The sequence below is a fragment of the Bufo bufo genome, chromosome 8 (genome assembly GCF_905171765.1).
Source record: "Bufo bufo chromosome 8, aBufBuf1.1, whole genome shotgun sequence".
Lineage (NCBI taxonomy): Eukaryota > Metazoa > Chordata > Amphibia > Anura > Bufonidae > Bufo > Bufo bufo.
Genome location: NC_053396.1, coordinates 187,206,290 through 187,222,340, shown reverse-complemented (window position 1 = coordinate 187,222,340; position 16,051 = coordinate 187,206,290). Strand labels below are relative to the sequence as shown.

General features: G+C 41.9%; 1 protein-coding gene across 2 annotated transcripts in view; it reads left to right on the top strand.

Annotated features, from left to right (window-relative positions):
• The first annotated feature begins 575 nt into the window (after window positions 1-575).
• Window positions 576-16,051, top strand: part of LOC121009408 (cytochrome P450 2A13-like) — a 210,177-nt gene continuing 194,701 nt past the window's right edge. The window contains exons 1-6 of one of the 2 annotated variants that reach the window (XM_040442516.1): window positions 576-759; window positions 1,052-1,214; window positions 11,042-11,191; window positions 11,591-11,751; window positions 13,993-14,169; window positions 14,375-14,516. In XM_040442516.1, the coding sequence (XP_040298450.1) occupies window positions 580-759; window positions 1,052-1,214; window positions 11,042-11,191; window positions 11,591-11,751; window positions 13,993-14,169; window positions 14,375-14,516 (973 nt within the window). In that variant the 5' untranslated portion in view covers window positions 576-579. The remainder of the gene's footprint in view (window positions 760-1,051; window positions 1,215-11,041; window positions 11,192-11,590; window positions 11,752-13,992; window positions 14,170-14,374; window positions 14,517-16,051) is intronic. The other variant, XM_040442515.1, reaches the window with a different exon arrangement.

Genomic DNA, 16,051 nt, shown 5'->3' with positions numbered 1-16,051 from the left:
CTCTATGTCACCCTCCCCCTCATCTACCCCAAAGAGTGCTTGCTCGGTGAGTAGCAAACTCTTCTGCTAATTGTCAATGCCTCTCAGTGTTGCAACTTGCCCGTTTAGAGACTCGCTTTGCGATTCCAAACAGGCAATTTGCTCACATCTTGAACAAAGATATACACCCTTGAACGGCTGTTCCAGGACTGCATACATCATGCAAGATGTGCACTGGACTGCGTTGTCAATTGTGCAACTCATACTAAATGGGGATTACACCACAAAAACGAAAAATACAATATAATGTAGTAATAAGAAACTGGCTAATTGCAGTCCCCCACTGAAGTCCCTGAATCTAAAGTCACTTAATCTTAAGTCACACACTTAGACAACCACACACTTAATCAACCACGCGTCGCGGTCAAACTCGCATTATATATCTGCTTATATTAATATAAATGAAGCTCACTACAACAGCCTGGTTTGGTTTTCCCTCTGGATTCAAAACATCGATGATGAAATGTTCTCTGGATTGTTGCCCACTGCCTGGTCATATATAAATACAGAGGAACATAGTACAGATTACTGGGGCAAAGGATGGCACTAGATATTGCTTCGACACTTCTCCTGGTTACAGGAGTCACTCTCCTAATTTATCTCATAAAATGGTGGGGAATTGTCAAACTTAAAAACCTGCCACCAGGACCTACACCTCTACCAGGCCTGGGGAATATCCTTCAGATCAGCACCTCAGAACTACCACAGTCTTTAGTCAAGGTATGTAAACTTACTTGAAATGTTACCCTTACTCGGATCCTGATTCCATAGTAATTCTCACTAAAAATCTATTTTCAAAATAGCTCTCAAGCCAGGGTGATCCAGTAGGAGACATGGGAAAGCCTTAGGGAATTAATATCTCTCACAGCTGCTCTTCAAGTCCATCATCAAACACAGGATATTTTATGACAATCTGTCTGCAATCTTAATGTTAAAGAAGATAGTCTTCTCATCTCTAAGTATAGAGCTCCTGCTCAGACCTGTAATATTCTTGTTTTCTATACCTCCCCAGCTAAGTAAGAAATATGGACCTGTCTATACCCTCTACATGGCGAACCTGCGGATTATAGTATTGATTGGGTACGATGCTGTGAAGGAAGCATTGGTGGACCGCAGTGATGCATTTAGTAATAGGGGAGACAGCGGAGTAACAGAGCTTTTATCTCAGGATTTTGGTAAGCAGATATAGCAAATGACTAAAATACCAAATACTTATTTTCTTAGATTTTCAGCTGAATTTCTTTTAAACCGCTCTACACAAACAATTTTGTCTGGTAACACCTGTAATGTTTAACATATAGTACAAAAAAAGAGCAAGGATGTATCACGATAAAAAATCTAATTTTATTCAATTCAAATGACATAATCAATACAGGTAAGAGCAAAAAAAGGGACAGGACATGAAGACTGAGCCTGAAGGGCTATACAATGTGGAGAATCACATTTGGGGGTAAGGGTGACCATGAACAGCAGATCACACAGATTTATGCAGGAACTGTAGACACAGGAGTAGTTGTGGATGCAAAGTGCTATTCCCTATTTAATGACAACTAACATCCTCTCAGTCTAAGTGTCTCACAATGGACACTGTGGGGTGTTGAAAGGACGGTGGAGTGCTAGCATGAAGATAACAATTTTCCAAGTAACTATAGCCACCCGTCCAACCCTACACAGGGTACCATGCTACCTACCCATATTGCTACTGTGAACTGGTGACACGAATCCCCAAACGCCTCTACTTAGAAACATACATATAAAAAAACTTATATGCCCATATATAAAATTCACGTCTTACAAAAAGGATTTGAAGCTATTATACTCATTTAAACCACCTGGAACCACTGTATCCAGCAAAGTGATCCAGTTAGTTTCCTTTTGTAGTAACACTTTTTTTGCGTCACCACCCCGCACCCCCAACCTCCCTTTGTCAATCCCTCTTACCCTCAGGACACTGGGATCACTATTGTGGCACTTGAAGAAGTGCCGTGGAACAGATTGTAATTCATCCACGTCCTGATCTTCACATTGTGAGGCTGTGCGGATTTTGCTGGAGTGTTCCAGTATCCGAGTTTTCAAGGCTCTAGTTGTCATGCCAATATAAATCAATCGGCATGGACAAGTTAGCCAATATACAACTCTCTCTGTGGTACAAGTTATATAGTGAACGATTTTAAACTCTGTGTTCCCGGAGGAGTCATAGAAGGTGGTGCCACAGGCTCTCGAGCCCCAAGGGGGACCCTTACTCCCAAAGATTCTCTTAGGAGTATCTGCTACATAATGACTCCTTGTCAAGATGTCCTTTAGCGTTCTTGACCTTCTCCAGGTGATTTGGGGATAGTTGGGTAAGGAAGACCGCAGATCTCTATCAGTCATCAACACTGACCAATGCCTCTTCATTATCTCCTGCATTTTGCGCCATTCACTGTTGAAAGGAGTGATGAATCTTACTGAGCCATCCTTCGGTTTCTCAAATGGCTTTTTTCTAGACAGTAGGGCATCCCTCATCCTGGTTTTGGCCATCTCATAGCCCTTTTTCACCACCCCCGTCTGATACCCCCTGTCCAGAAAGCGTTTCGCAAGATCCGAGGATTGTTGCTCAAACCTCTCATCCTCAGAGCATATGCGCCTCATCATCATAAATTGACCTTTCGGTATGGCCTGTATTACCTTAGGATAATGTGATGAGGTGGCATGCAACAATGCATTCACCGATGTAGGCTTCCTATGTACATCTGTCACTACCATCCCCCTCCTCTCCTTTTTGATCATTATATCAAGGAAATCATCCTCAATTGGACTATATTTACAAGTAAGCTTGATGTTGAACTCATTAAGATTGAGAGCGGCCAATAAGTCATCCAACTGTGATGTGGAGCCCTGCCAGATGAAAAACACGTCGTCGATATACCTCGACCAGAGGTGGGCCGCGTCATAACCCACCAAATTCTGGACGATTTCTCCCTCCCACAGCCCCAGGATCAAATTTGCATAAGAGGGCGCACAAGGCGCCCCCATTGCAGTTCCCCGGAGCTGTAGGAAGAAGCGATCCTTGAAAAGAAAATAATTGTGGGTTAATAAGAATTCTAATAATTTCAAAATCAATTCAATAAGATCATCGTCCAGATTCATCATCGAGAGAAAATATCTCGACGCCCTTAAGCCCTGGTCGTGGCATATCGACGTGTACAGGGACTCCACGTTGCAGGTGACCAAAAGCATGTCATCTTCCAGGCACAACCCATCCAATCGCCTTAGCATATCAGATGTGTCCTGCACAAATGATGGTAGAGTCTCCACGCAGCCCTTGAGATAAAAATCAATGAACCTCCCAATATTGGCACACAATCCACCGATCCCCGAGACTATAGGTCGTCCCGGTTGATTGGTGGCATTCTTGTGTACCTTGGGCAACAATTATAGTGTAGGGCTGACTGGAGACTCAACCATCAAGCCCTCCATCATTTTAGAGCTGATGACATTGTTAGTCACTGCCTCATGCAGCAACATGTATAATTCTGCCTGGTACTTAACTGAGGGGTTACCATCCAGGCGCATGTAGCATGACTTGTCATTAAGTTGCCTAAAGGCTTCCTGCTCGTACAGCTGCACCGTCCAGATCACGACATTGCCCCCCCTTGTCCGCCTGTTTAATAACCACCTCTTTAAGAGATTTTAACTCCCTCATAGCCATCCTTTGTGGTGGGGTCAAGTTATTTCTATATTTTTTTAATGAAATTTTCTTAAAGTCTTCCTTCACCAATTTAGTGAATATATCCACTACTGGACAAAGTGACCTGGAGGGAAATGTCTGTGATCTCCGGTGCAGATGTACGGGGGCAAGCGTCCCAGACTGACTTTCCTGTTCCTCTAAGAGGGACATCAAATCCTGAAGCACCTGTTGTTCAGTTGCATTCACAGGTGCTGATTTGTCATCTTTTTTATTGAAGTACTTCTTCAACAGTAGTTTGCGGGAAAAGAGTTCCAGATCCTTCACTTCCTCAAAGAAGTCAAATTTCCCCACAGGGGAGAAGGACAAACCTTTTTGTAACACCTGTATTTGGGGAACACTAAGGGTAATGCTAGATAAATTAATTACCTTCAATTCTTGGATTTCCTGTTCTTGTCGCTGGTGTTTCCATTTTCTCTCTTCTGAGATGGGGTGCGCAGGTTGTACTTCTCTTTGTCCACGTCTGGACCTCGACCAGGCTTTGGACGCTCCCCTAAAAAAGGCTGTCCACATTCTTCCTCAGAGGTAACCGAATTGCTAGATGTGGAGCGTCTTCTATCCCACGTTTTCTGCCACCTGAACACCTTGTTTTGTTGGTAATCTCTTAGGTCACGCTGGAATTTTGTGGCTTTAGTGGTTTGGATCTCCTTCTCACATTTGCTCTACCACTTGATCAAACGCATCCAGCTCCTCTTTAGTTAAAGCCTGTTGGATCTTATCCTTCAGGCAGTCAATCTCCCTTTCAACAATTTCAAGGGATCTGCGGTCAGCCCCAATCAACAATTCCACCAAGGTCTGGAAACACCTGGTCAAGGTTTCCTCCCACTTGAATATGAACATTGGATCCTCAATCTCCAAGGTCGGGAGGATTTGGATCCGTAATCCCCTCGGGATGATGTTCTTTTGTAAGTAATTTTCTAATGCCGCCTTGTTCCACCATAATCTAGTACGCCTCCTAAGGGACTCAAGGATTTTTTGCTTCAAATCCTTAATATCTTGTTTCTCCACATCAGATGGTGTTTGGTCTCCAAATACCGATCCCAATTGGCTCAACCAATTAGCGTCACGTCTCCTAAAGTCCATGTATGGGGTTTTTTCTGAAATAATATAAACAGTTATAACCTACAACAACCCAAATGCAATACCTAACTCCTCGACCTACTACAAACTATACAAAAAAAGAGCAAGGATGTATCACGATAAAAAATCTCATTTTATTTTTTATCGTGATACATCCTTGCTCTTTTTTTGTATAGTTTGTAGTAGGTCGAGGAGTTAGGTATTGCATTTGGGATGTTTAACATATAGAACATGATTTAATGTGGCTCAGGAGCCACATGTGGCTTGCGACCCCCTGCTGTGTGGCTCGAAAAGGAGTATCCTGAAATATGAACATTTGTACTGGCAATTAACATTGTTACAGACCAATCTATGGTGATTAGGATTAAGGTACCAATATATATCCCTACATCACTGAAAAAGTACCCCATAAAACTGAACTTTTATTTCTTGCAAAAATATTTAAAAAATGTCCTATAGTGATTTAAAAAAATAGAAAGCGATACGCATTTAAAAAAAAATTGAAAGTGATACACTCAAGACAGTGGTTATAGGTCACGTACAATGACATAGGTTGCCCCGTTGGGCACTTACCCATTCTTTCTATAAATCACTCAGTATGCAAATTTTTAGGCTGTTGGGCTGGTATTAGCTTGTGAATCCAAGATATATAATGTTTTCTAGATTCACCGGTATCTGGTAAGTAGTCAGTTTTTTTAGTTTTCCATCTTTTTTTCATATCTACAGTTGCAAGAATTCTAGTTGATTATGGTTACTATCAGTAAAATCAATGGCAATAGAGTCAGCTATCTAGCCTTACAAAGCGAGTCCCTGCACTTTCCTAGAGCACCCGTCCTGAAAATAGAGAGCCCACTCAGTGGTCTTGTTATACCCTTCCTATCCCTATACTACACATACAGTCCTGATCAAAATTTTAAGACCACTTGAAAAATGGCAAAAAATCATATTCAGCATGGCTGGATCCTAACAAGGTTCCAAGTAGAGCTTCAACATGCAACAAGAAGAAATGGGAGTGAGACAAAAAATGTTTTGAGCATTCAATTTAATGAAAACAATGAATAAACCGAAACAGGCTGTTTTTCAGCTGATCAAAAGTTTAGGACCACACCTCCAAAAAAAAACTAAACCCCCCAAAACAGAAGTCCAACTTCCAAACTTGAACTCAGTAATGAGTAGCTCCGCCGTTATTGTTTATCACTTCAAAAATTTGTTTCGTCATGCTTGATGCAAGCGTTTCCATGAGGTGAGTGGGAACATTTCTCCAAGTGGTGATGACGGCCGCACGAAGGCCATCTACTGTCTGGAACTGTTGTCCATTTTTGTAAACTTCCCTTGCCATCCATCCCCAAAGGTTCTCAATTGGATTTAGATCAGGGGAACACGCAGGATGGGCCAAAAGTGTGATGTTATTCTCCTGGAAGAAGTCCCTTGTCCTGCGGGCATTGTGTACTGTAGCGTTGTCCTGTTGAAAAACCCAGTCGTTACCACACAGACAAGGGCCCTCAGTCATGAGGAATGCTCTCTGCAACATCTGGACATAGCCAGCGGCCATTTGACGCCCCTGCACTTCCTGAAGCTCCATTGTTCCACTGAAGGAAAAAGCACCCCAGACCATTATGGCGCCCCCTCCACTGTGGCGCGTAGAAAACATCTCAGGTGGGATCTGCTTGTCATGCCAGTAACGTTGGAAACCATCAGGACCATCAAGGTAAAAAATTTTCTCATCAGAGATTAAAACTTTCTTCCACCTTTGAATGTCCCATGTTTTGTGCTCTCTTGCAAAGTCCAAACGAGCAGTTCTGTGGCGTTCAAGGAGGCGGGGTCTTCAAATATGTTTTTTGTTTTTGAAGCCCTTCAGTCTCAGATGCCGTCTGATGGTTATGGGGCAGCAGTCAGCACTAGTAAGGGCCTTAATTTGAGTCGAGGATCGTCTAGTGTCTTGACGGACAGCCAATTGGATCCTCCGTCTCAGTGCTGATGACATTTTTTTGGGTCTTCCACTTGACTTTTTTGTTCCATTACCCTCAGGATCATTTAGGAATTTAAGAAATTCAAAATGACCGTCTTACTGCGTCCTACCTCAGCAGCGATGGCGCGCTGTGAGAGACCCTGCTTATGCAGTTCAACAACTCGACCACGTTCAAAAAGGGAGAGTTTTTTTGCCTTTGCCATCACAACGTGTGACTATCTGACAGAAAATGACAATAAATCCACATCTTTGCACAGATTTGGCCTTTTAAAGGCATGTGGTCCTAAACTTTTGATCAGCTGAAAAACAGCCTGTTTCAGTTTATTCGTTGTTTTCATTAAATTGAATGCTCAAAAAATGTTTTTTCTCACTCTTATTTCTTCTTGTGGCATGTTGAAGCTCTACTTGGAACCTTGTTAAGATCCAGCCATGCTAAATTTGATTTTTTGCCATTTTTTAAGGGTCTTAAACCTTTGATCAGGGCTTGTATCAGCCAGAGTGTTTTTTTTTTTTAGGTTTTACCCAAACCTGTTTCTGCTGGTAAATCATCCAGCATCATCAGTGGGTTAGGAAAGGCTCAGAAAATAGTTTAATAACCTGGTCATAAGGGTACATGGTGTATCATTTAGCAGAGTTTAATGTGTGACATTGGAGCAATTCATGTCCCCAGTGGTCTAGCTCATCCTAGATTTACCACCAAACAATGCCAATTTGGATGGTATGATACTAGGGTTAAATTTCACACTGACATATTTATCAGCAAATGTTTGCAATTTCATGTTTTTTATTTCTCCACATTTAAAAATTATTTCCTCTATTTTTGAATTGCCTCTCCCTCTCGACCATCACTGAAAGTTGAATGTGGCTCACAACATATAAAAGTTTTAGGACCTCCGATTTAAAGTATATAATGCTGTGAAAGTATATTTATCTCAGTTCATATCCCAAAGGGGATTTATTGCTATTTTTGTAGCAGTTCTTGTAACAGGTTCTGCTTAGTGGCTCTGAGCTTTCTTACCTAATATCCACGGTGTCTTGGGTTGTAGTTACCAAAAAGCTGGAAAGACCAATCTCCTAAATACTTATTTCTCATGTGTATTTTTTCTAAAGCAACCCAAATTTGATGGTAAATAAAATGTTTGAGATTGCATTGCCAATTTTGACTGTAGCACACACAGATTTAAAGGGATCAGACCATATAGGCAGGACCTTTTTTCGTCCTGAGTATCATGCAAGGCTTCCCACTCAAGGATGGTATAAATAATCTTGCAGAAAAAAATGTAACTTAAACAAGGCAAGTTTTACTGACATTGGGCGACAAGATTAATGGTTCCAACAATCTTTCACAGGCATTAGAATTAGTGGTTGCAGTGTCTCATTGAGTAGAGGCAACAGGTTAAGGCTACTTTCGCACTCGCGTTTGATGCGGATCCGTCATGGATCTGCGCAAACGCACCCGTTCAGATAATACAACCTCATGCATCCGTTCCGAACGGATCCGTTTGCATTATCTTTAACATAGCCAAGACAGATCCATCTTGAACACCACTGAAAGTCAATGGGGGACAGATCCGTTTTCTATTGTGCCATATTGTGTCAGTGAAAACGGATCTGTCCCCATTGACTTACATTGTGTATCAGGACGGATCCGTTTGGCTCAGTTTCGTCAGACGGACACCAAAACGCTGCAAGAAGCATTTTGGTGTCCGCCTACAAAGCGGAATGGAGGCGGAACGGAGCCAAACAGAGGCAAACTGATGCATTCTGAGCGGATCCTTATCCATTCAGAATGCATTAGGGCAAAACTGATCAGTTTTGGACCGCTTGTGAGATCCCTGATCCCTACCACTACGCTAACTATGGTCTGAACACGGTCTGAAGGTGATGAAATCCAGCTCACAGCCAAGTTTCACACAACCGCCTAGCAGGACAACTAATGCAATGTGAATAAAGCAAGACTGTAAGCCAGGTAAAGGCTCATTCAATACATATAAAACAAAATCACAGAAATATAGTGGCAAATATCGGGGAACTGCTCAGACCCAAACACTGTAGCGTGTTTCTCATTGGGGGAGCAGTCCCACCGCATGTGGACCGCAGCAAACGACCATCCCCAGCAAAAAATGCGTACAATGGAGGATGCCGGCGAGGTCCACATGCACCACAAAGGCATCCTACACAAAACAGAGCATTGTGCGGATGAAAATATTATTATATAAATCACAGAAAAAAATGCTTTATTCACATTGCACTAGTTGTCCTGCTAGGCGGTTGTGTGGAAGCTTGGCTGTGAGCTGGATTTCATCACCTTCAGACCTTGTTCACACCATAGTTAGCGTAGTGGTAGGACCCTTGCCATGCTGAGAGACCGTGACGTGGTGCATGATGGGCTCCGATGTGTTCCTGACAGGAGTATATTGGCAAAAGTCTCAGCTTTTAATATCTGCTTGTATGACTAGCTAGTATAGTCAGTGGCATATCCGTTTGGTGCATTTTTTTCTGTGATTTATATAATTATATTTTCATCTGCACAATGCTCCGTTTTGTGTAGGATGCCTTTGTGGTGCATGTGGACCGCGCCGGCATCCTCCATTGTACGCATTTTTTGCTGGGGATGGTCGTTTGCTGCGGTCCACATGCGGTGGGACTGCTCCCCTAATGAGAAACACGCTACAGTGTTTGGGGTTTGAGCAATTCCCCCATATTTGCCACTATATTTCAGTGATTTTGTTTTATATGCATTGAATGTGCCTTTACCTGGCATTTAAACATTCTTTTGCACCTGGTAACCGCCATCACACGGTCTGATATGGGTGTGGCTTACAGTCTTGCTTTATTCACATTGCATTAGTTGTCCTGCTAGGCGGTTGTGTGGAAGCTTGGCTGTGAGCTGGATTTCATCACCTTCAGACCTTGTTCACACCATGGTTAGCGTAGTGATAGGACCCTTGCCATGCTGAGAAATAACTAATACCCTAGCCGCAGAGCCCAGCTGCACCTTATTTTAACATTTTTTATTTTCTTTCCGGTTGATACCCTCTTAAAATTAAGACAAATAAAAGTTATGTTTTAAATTAGACCACAAACGGGAATCTATTAGTGTTACGCTATTGAATTGAAATAACTGGTTAGTCTTCGTTACAGGTCCATCTCTTATACAGGCATAAGCTGCATCCATGATGTATAGACTAGTCTGCTTCCTCCTGTCACTCATTTCTGGTCTCAACGCCACTGGGATATATGACTTTGGATGCCCTAGCTAGTACCTGTGGTGTTGTACCCTTGCTACTATTACCAATCACCTCCACATTCTAAATAGTTGCCTGCATAATTAAATCTGGCTTTGTTTCCATCAGCAGCTTCTCAGCTCACTCTTCCATCCCCTGCCTGCTAATCGCCATGTAGCTTACCTGTACTACTCTTCATGCTGCCTTCCTGTGTTCTCCCTGGGCTCTTTACAGCTAAAGGTCCTTATGCAAATCAGATCAAGTAACCCAGAAGGTCTTTGCACAGACAGATAGTATCCATCAGAAATGGTACAATTGATCTGTAGATATCAGTCTATTTACAGTGCATACATTTATATCACAGTGCAATACATACTAAAGTGCATTGTAGCATCATACAGAGAGATCCACCTACAATGTCCATCACATCCTGTACCCAGGTATATGACTCCAAACTGGTGATATGTTGTTTCAGACTACTGCAACATTATTGACATTATGGCTCACACTATGGAAGATACTATATTTCTGTTTTACGAACAAAGCAGCCATGTTTTTTATAATCCTGGACAATCCCTTTAAATGAGGGTTTTACGTTTCTGCAAGTTATCTCCTTTCCACTGGATAGGGGTAAAGTGATCTGTGGAAATCTGACTGCTGGGACCTTTTCCATCCCAATAATGAGGGTTCCATTCACACATCCTAATGGATGAGCCAGTCTACCCTGCCACCCCATTACTTCTCTATGGGACTGCCAGAGGTTGAACAGTACTGCCCTTGGCTATCTCTGACAGTCCCAGAGTTTACAGAATAAATGGAGCAGCAGGGTGTGCGGTTGACTGTCTACTCCATTAGGATAGAAGAATAGGAACTCCATTCTCTGCATTGGCGGTCATCACAATGGTCAAATCCCCACCAATCAGTTATCAGTTCTTCACTGAATAAGGAAAAACTTGTTGCAACAGGAATACCCTTTTATATGAATGCTTGAACTTACAGGGGTCATTGCAAGCAATGGAGAAAGATGGAAAATTATTCGTCGATTTTCGCTGACAACTTTAAGAAATTTTGGAATGGGAAAGAGGGGCATTGAAGAAAGAATTCAAGAAGAAGCCCAACGTCTTGCTGAAAAATTTATGAAGGATAAAGGTTAATTCCAAAATTATTTGTCTCATAAGTTCAGGCCAACATACATATTAGTTTTCTGTTGGACAACAGCCATTTCTTCTCTACTGAAATTCTCATTTTCCGCCAGTGTGGAATAAATGATCAAGAATGTTGAAAATGACATGCTCAATCTTTCAATGCATGTGATTTGAAAATTGCCCCAAACACATTGGATCAGTGACTGAGCCGATGAAATCAGGGGTTACAGCCAATTTTAATCTATGTTTGGTCAGCTATAGCGAAATTGTCATATACACCACACCATACTGTGTGGTAATCCTTACCATAATCCATATTTTCCCAGTGCTTGAAATACATCATATAGTTAAAGTAATGTCTGTCTGTAACCATGCGGTCACATATCTTTAAATTTACTAACAGATAACCCCTTTGACCCAACATATATATTACGACTCGCTGTTTCCAATGTCATTTGCTCCGTTGTGTTTGGTGAAAGATTTGACTATGAAGACCACAAATTCTTGACTATCTTGTCATCTCTTCATGATCTTGTGGAGCTGTTCAACAGCCGTTCAGGCCAGGTATGTATTACGAAATGTCTAAATGTTATGTACATTAAATGTTGTTAACATAAATTCAGAACTTTTATAGGATTTTACTACTACTGATAACTTTAGCCTGTATGGTTGAAATTAAACAGCTTGGTGTGTCCAATATGTATGTTCAGAAACACTTTGCACACTTTGGCTTTCATCAGATTTGTTCATATTGGCACAAAACTGGAACAGAACAGCCTTTGAGTAAGTCTTAATATCTTTGCCGATAGCCTACTGTTTTGTGTCCACAGTTATTATGCCGACAGCAACATAGGTTGCAGAAGTAGCAGTCAGTGTCAGACTAGAGTTCCTTGGGCCCATCGGAGGAAATTATTATTGGGGCCCAACACCATATCGTCAGTAAAGTCTAATAGGTTTAGATTCAAAGAAGTAGACCTCAGTGGCATGCAATTGGCACAAAAGGTCTCTCCAATTATTCTTTCTGCTGGACCTTTGGAGCCCGCTATGTTATCAAAGCCTGGGACCATTGGAGGATCCTTTGGTACTCTGGTAGACCAGTATAACAATGGCAACAGTCGCAGAAAGGCTAAAGTGTTAACCCAAACAACCAACTGCCATAAAATAAATAAATCTTATAAACAACACATGGAAGGTGAGGGGCCCTGTTACAAATTTTGCACTGGGGTCCAACAGCTTCAAGTTACACCTCAATAAGCAGACCTTAGTGTAATAATGGTTGCAAACTAAAAATTAGCCCCTTACAACTTGATCCTGCACACCTCCCCATATTGGTTGCAATTGTCTTGCTAACATTTTAGTATCTTAGAAACAAAGTAGGGAGTATGACTGCAGGATCAGACAACACAGGTTTTGTTTGTAGTCTGTAACCATGGAAGCACAAAAGTCAGCACAATAGCTGTTGACTATATGCAAAGTTAGAAATATGTTTCCAGGCACTGCAGCATTGTTTTGCACATGTGGGCATACAGTATTCTGTAAGTATATAGTATAATGGATATGTGGACATATGTGTCACGGCCACGGCTATGGTCGTAACTCCTCAACCGCATGTGGTTGCCTGCGGTTTGGTTTTGGTCTTCAATCACAGCTGAGGGCCGCTGGTTTGTGGCCTCACCTGTGGTTGCCGCGGGCAACTAATTGTATGGTGTTGGTTTCAGCAGAGCAGCCTGAGCGGTGCTGGGCAGCTTGCTGCATTGCATGCGGTTGCACCTAACAACCTTCATGTTGGGTGTTGTGTTTGTTTGTCTGTTGTGCACTGCGTTTTGTGTTGTGTGTGCGCACTAGGACTCTTCCCTTCACTGTGGCTACCCGTGGCAACGTTTGGTTGGATGTGTGCATGTGGTGGCAGTGTCCCGGCCTTCGGGCTGACTCCCAGGACATGGTTGCCACCCATGTCGTTGCCTGCGGCAACAGCCACAGTGTGATCTTGGTTTGGACACTTCCCCTTTAAGTGGTGTTTTCCCTTCCCTGGTGTTGGAAGGGTTAACTCCCTTTCTGTGTGTGTGAGACACTGGGTGTGTCTGTGTGGGTGTGGCCTCTTAGGCCTATAAAGCCTCAGTGTTTGGCATGTCTCAGTGGGTTGCTTCAGCCATGTGTAGCTGGAGCAGCCTCCTGTGTATATCATCTGCCAGTGGGAGCCACCCTTGTGGTCATAGGTTTATCTGTGAAGTATAAGTTATGTTTGCATGATGTTCAGTTGATGTTTCCCTTTGTTTCCTATTTAGTGCAACTATGGATTTCCTGGTTACCTGTGTGTTATGTGTGCTATGTCCCTTTGTGTTCTGTGGACATGAGTAGTGCATGCATGGGTTCCCGTCAGCGTGGCTGTGACCGGTACGTGTGGAACTTGTTTAGTTCGCCTGTCATATCTGTATGTTGTATGTGTTTCCCCATTCCTTGCAGCTTGGCCAGTGAGACCCCTGTTCCTCCATGTCCAGAAGGAACAGGCCGTCTTACCCTGACTCCTAGTTCAGGGATCGGTCGGAGGGTGAGTTAGGGATCCGAGGTTCCTGAGCATGGGCCCTCCTACCTTCAAGGTCGGCCCATGCAGCTTGGAGTTAGGGTCAGGTTAGGGATGTGTTAGGAGGTGACCTGCTCCCTAATCCTGCTGTCCTGGCCAAGCCGCCTTACATCTTCTGGCATCGCACGGCTGAGGATTTTCCCCATCCTCAGCCGTGACAATATGGCAACATACAGAAGAATATTGATGCAGTTTTTTTTTCTCTGACTTTTTCTCTCAATCAGCTTTTCAACTTGCTCCCAAAAATAATGCCTTACATTCCTGGTCCTCATCTGAAGCTCTTTAAAATTATGGACAAAGTCAAACATTTTATTAAAAATATGGTAAAAGCCCACCGTGAGACTATGGATGAGAACTGTCCTCGTGATTTAATAGACTGCTTCCTCATAAAGATGGAGGAGGTGAGTTTATATATAGTAAAAATAATGGAAGCTTTTGAGGGTAACACATTTTTGGGTACACATATCAGCCAAAATTCAAGTATTGTTAAAAAAAAGATATTTAAAGCATTCATTTTATTTACTAATTATACGACTAGAAAGGGTGTGCAGGTATTTGGTAATACTTGAACATTAAAATAACGATGCATTCTGATTTTTTCTTTAGGAAAAAAAAAATACAGACACCGAATTTCATGACAAGAACCTAGAGGGGACAATATTAGACTTATTCTTAGCTGGATCAGAGACTACAAGTTTGACACTGAGATATAGCTTTCTTATACTCATGAAATATCCGGAAATACAAGGTGATAAATTTGATGCATTTTTTTATGTTTGTTAATGACACAATACACACAGGGGTTCAGCTATATGGGATGTAGAAATAGTAGTTGCACTTAGATCCAAGGAGGTGGTCTGTGGGTGACCTTAAAGATTTCAGATTTAGTGAATGGCCTTCAAATGATACCACTATCCCCATCTATCTAAATTGCCCAATGTTATTGGTTCCTCTTTTGCTAAAATGGTATTATAGATATATTCCTCTCACCCTTTCCACCAGCGCTCAAGTTTCGTAAACACACAAGACACAACACTCCCCAACACAAACTTTATCCAGAAGCAATGAAGTCAGTTTTAGCAGGATTCACATTAGTGGGTTTCAGCAATTTTTGAGTTGCCTATATAAATCTACAGGGTGGGCCATTTATATGGATACACCTTAATAAAATGGGAATGGTTGATGATATTAACTTCCTGTTTGTGGCACATTAGTATATGTGAGGGGGGAAACTTTTCAAGATGGGTGGTGACCATGGCAGCCATTTTGAAGTCGGACATTTTGAATCCAACTTTTGTTTTTTCAATAGGAAGAGGGTCATGTGACACATCAAACCTATTGGGAATTTCACAAGAAAAACAATGGTGTGCTTGGTTTTAACGTAACTTTATTCTTTCATGAGTTATTTACAAGTTTCTGACCACTTATAAAATGTGTTCAATGTGCTGCCCATTGTGTTGGATTGTCAATGCAACCCTCTTCTCCCACTCTTCACACACTGATAGCAACACCGCAGGAGAAATGCTTGCACAGGCTTCCAGTATCCGTAGTTTCAGGTGCTGCACATCTCGTATCTTCACAGCATAGACGATTGCCTTCAGATGATACGAGATGTGCAGCACCTGAAACTACGGATACTGGAAGCCTGTGCTAGCATTTCTCCTGTGGTGTTGCTATCAGTGTGTGATAAGTGGAAGAAGAGGGTTGCATTGACAATCCAACACAATGGGCAGCACATTGAACACATTTTATAAGTGGTCAGAAACTTGTAAATAACTCATGAAAAAATAAAGTTACGTTAAAACCAAGCACACCATTGTTTTTCTTGTGAAATTCCCAATAAGTTTGTGTCACATGACCTTCTTCCTATTGAAAAAACAAAAGTTGGATTCAAAATGTCCGACTTCAAAATGGCTGCCATGGTCACCACCTATCTTGAAAAGTTTCCCCCCTCACATATACTAATGTGCCACAAACAGGAAGTTAATATCATCAACCATTCCCATTTTATTAAGGTGTATCCATATAAATGGCCCACCCTGTATAGAGCCTCCTGCAAGCCTCATTATAGGGAAAAGAGGGATATCAGGCTAATTAGTAGTGTTGATCACGAATATTCGAATTGCGAATTTTTATTGCGAATATCGGCACTTCGAGAATTCGCGAATATTTAGAATATTGCTAAATATATTCGTAATTGTGAAAATTCGATTTTTTTTTTTAAATACCAGTTCATGCGAATTTTTATGTTAATATTTTATGCAATTTTTTTGCAAATTTTCG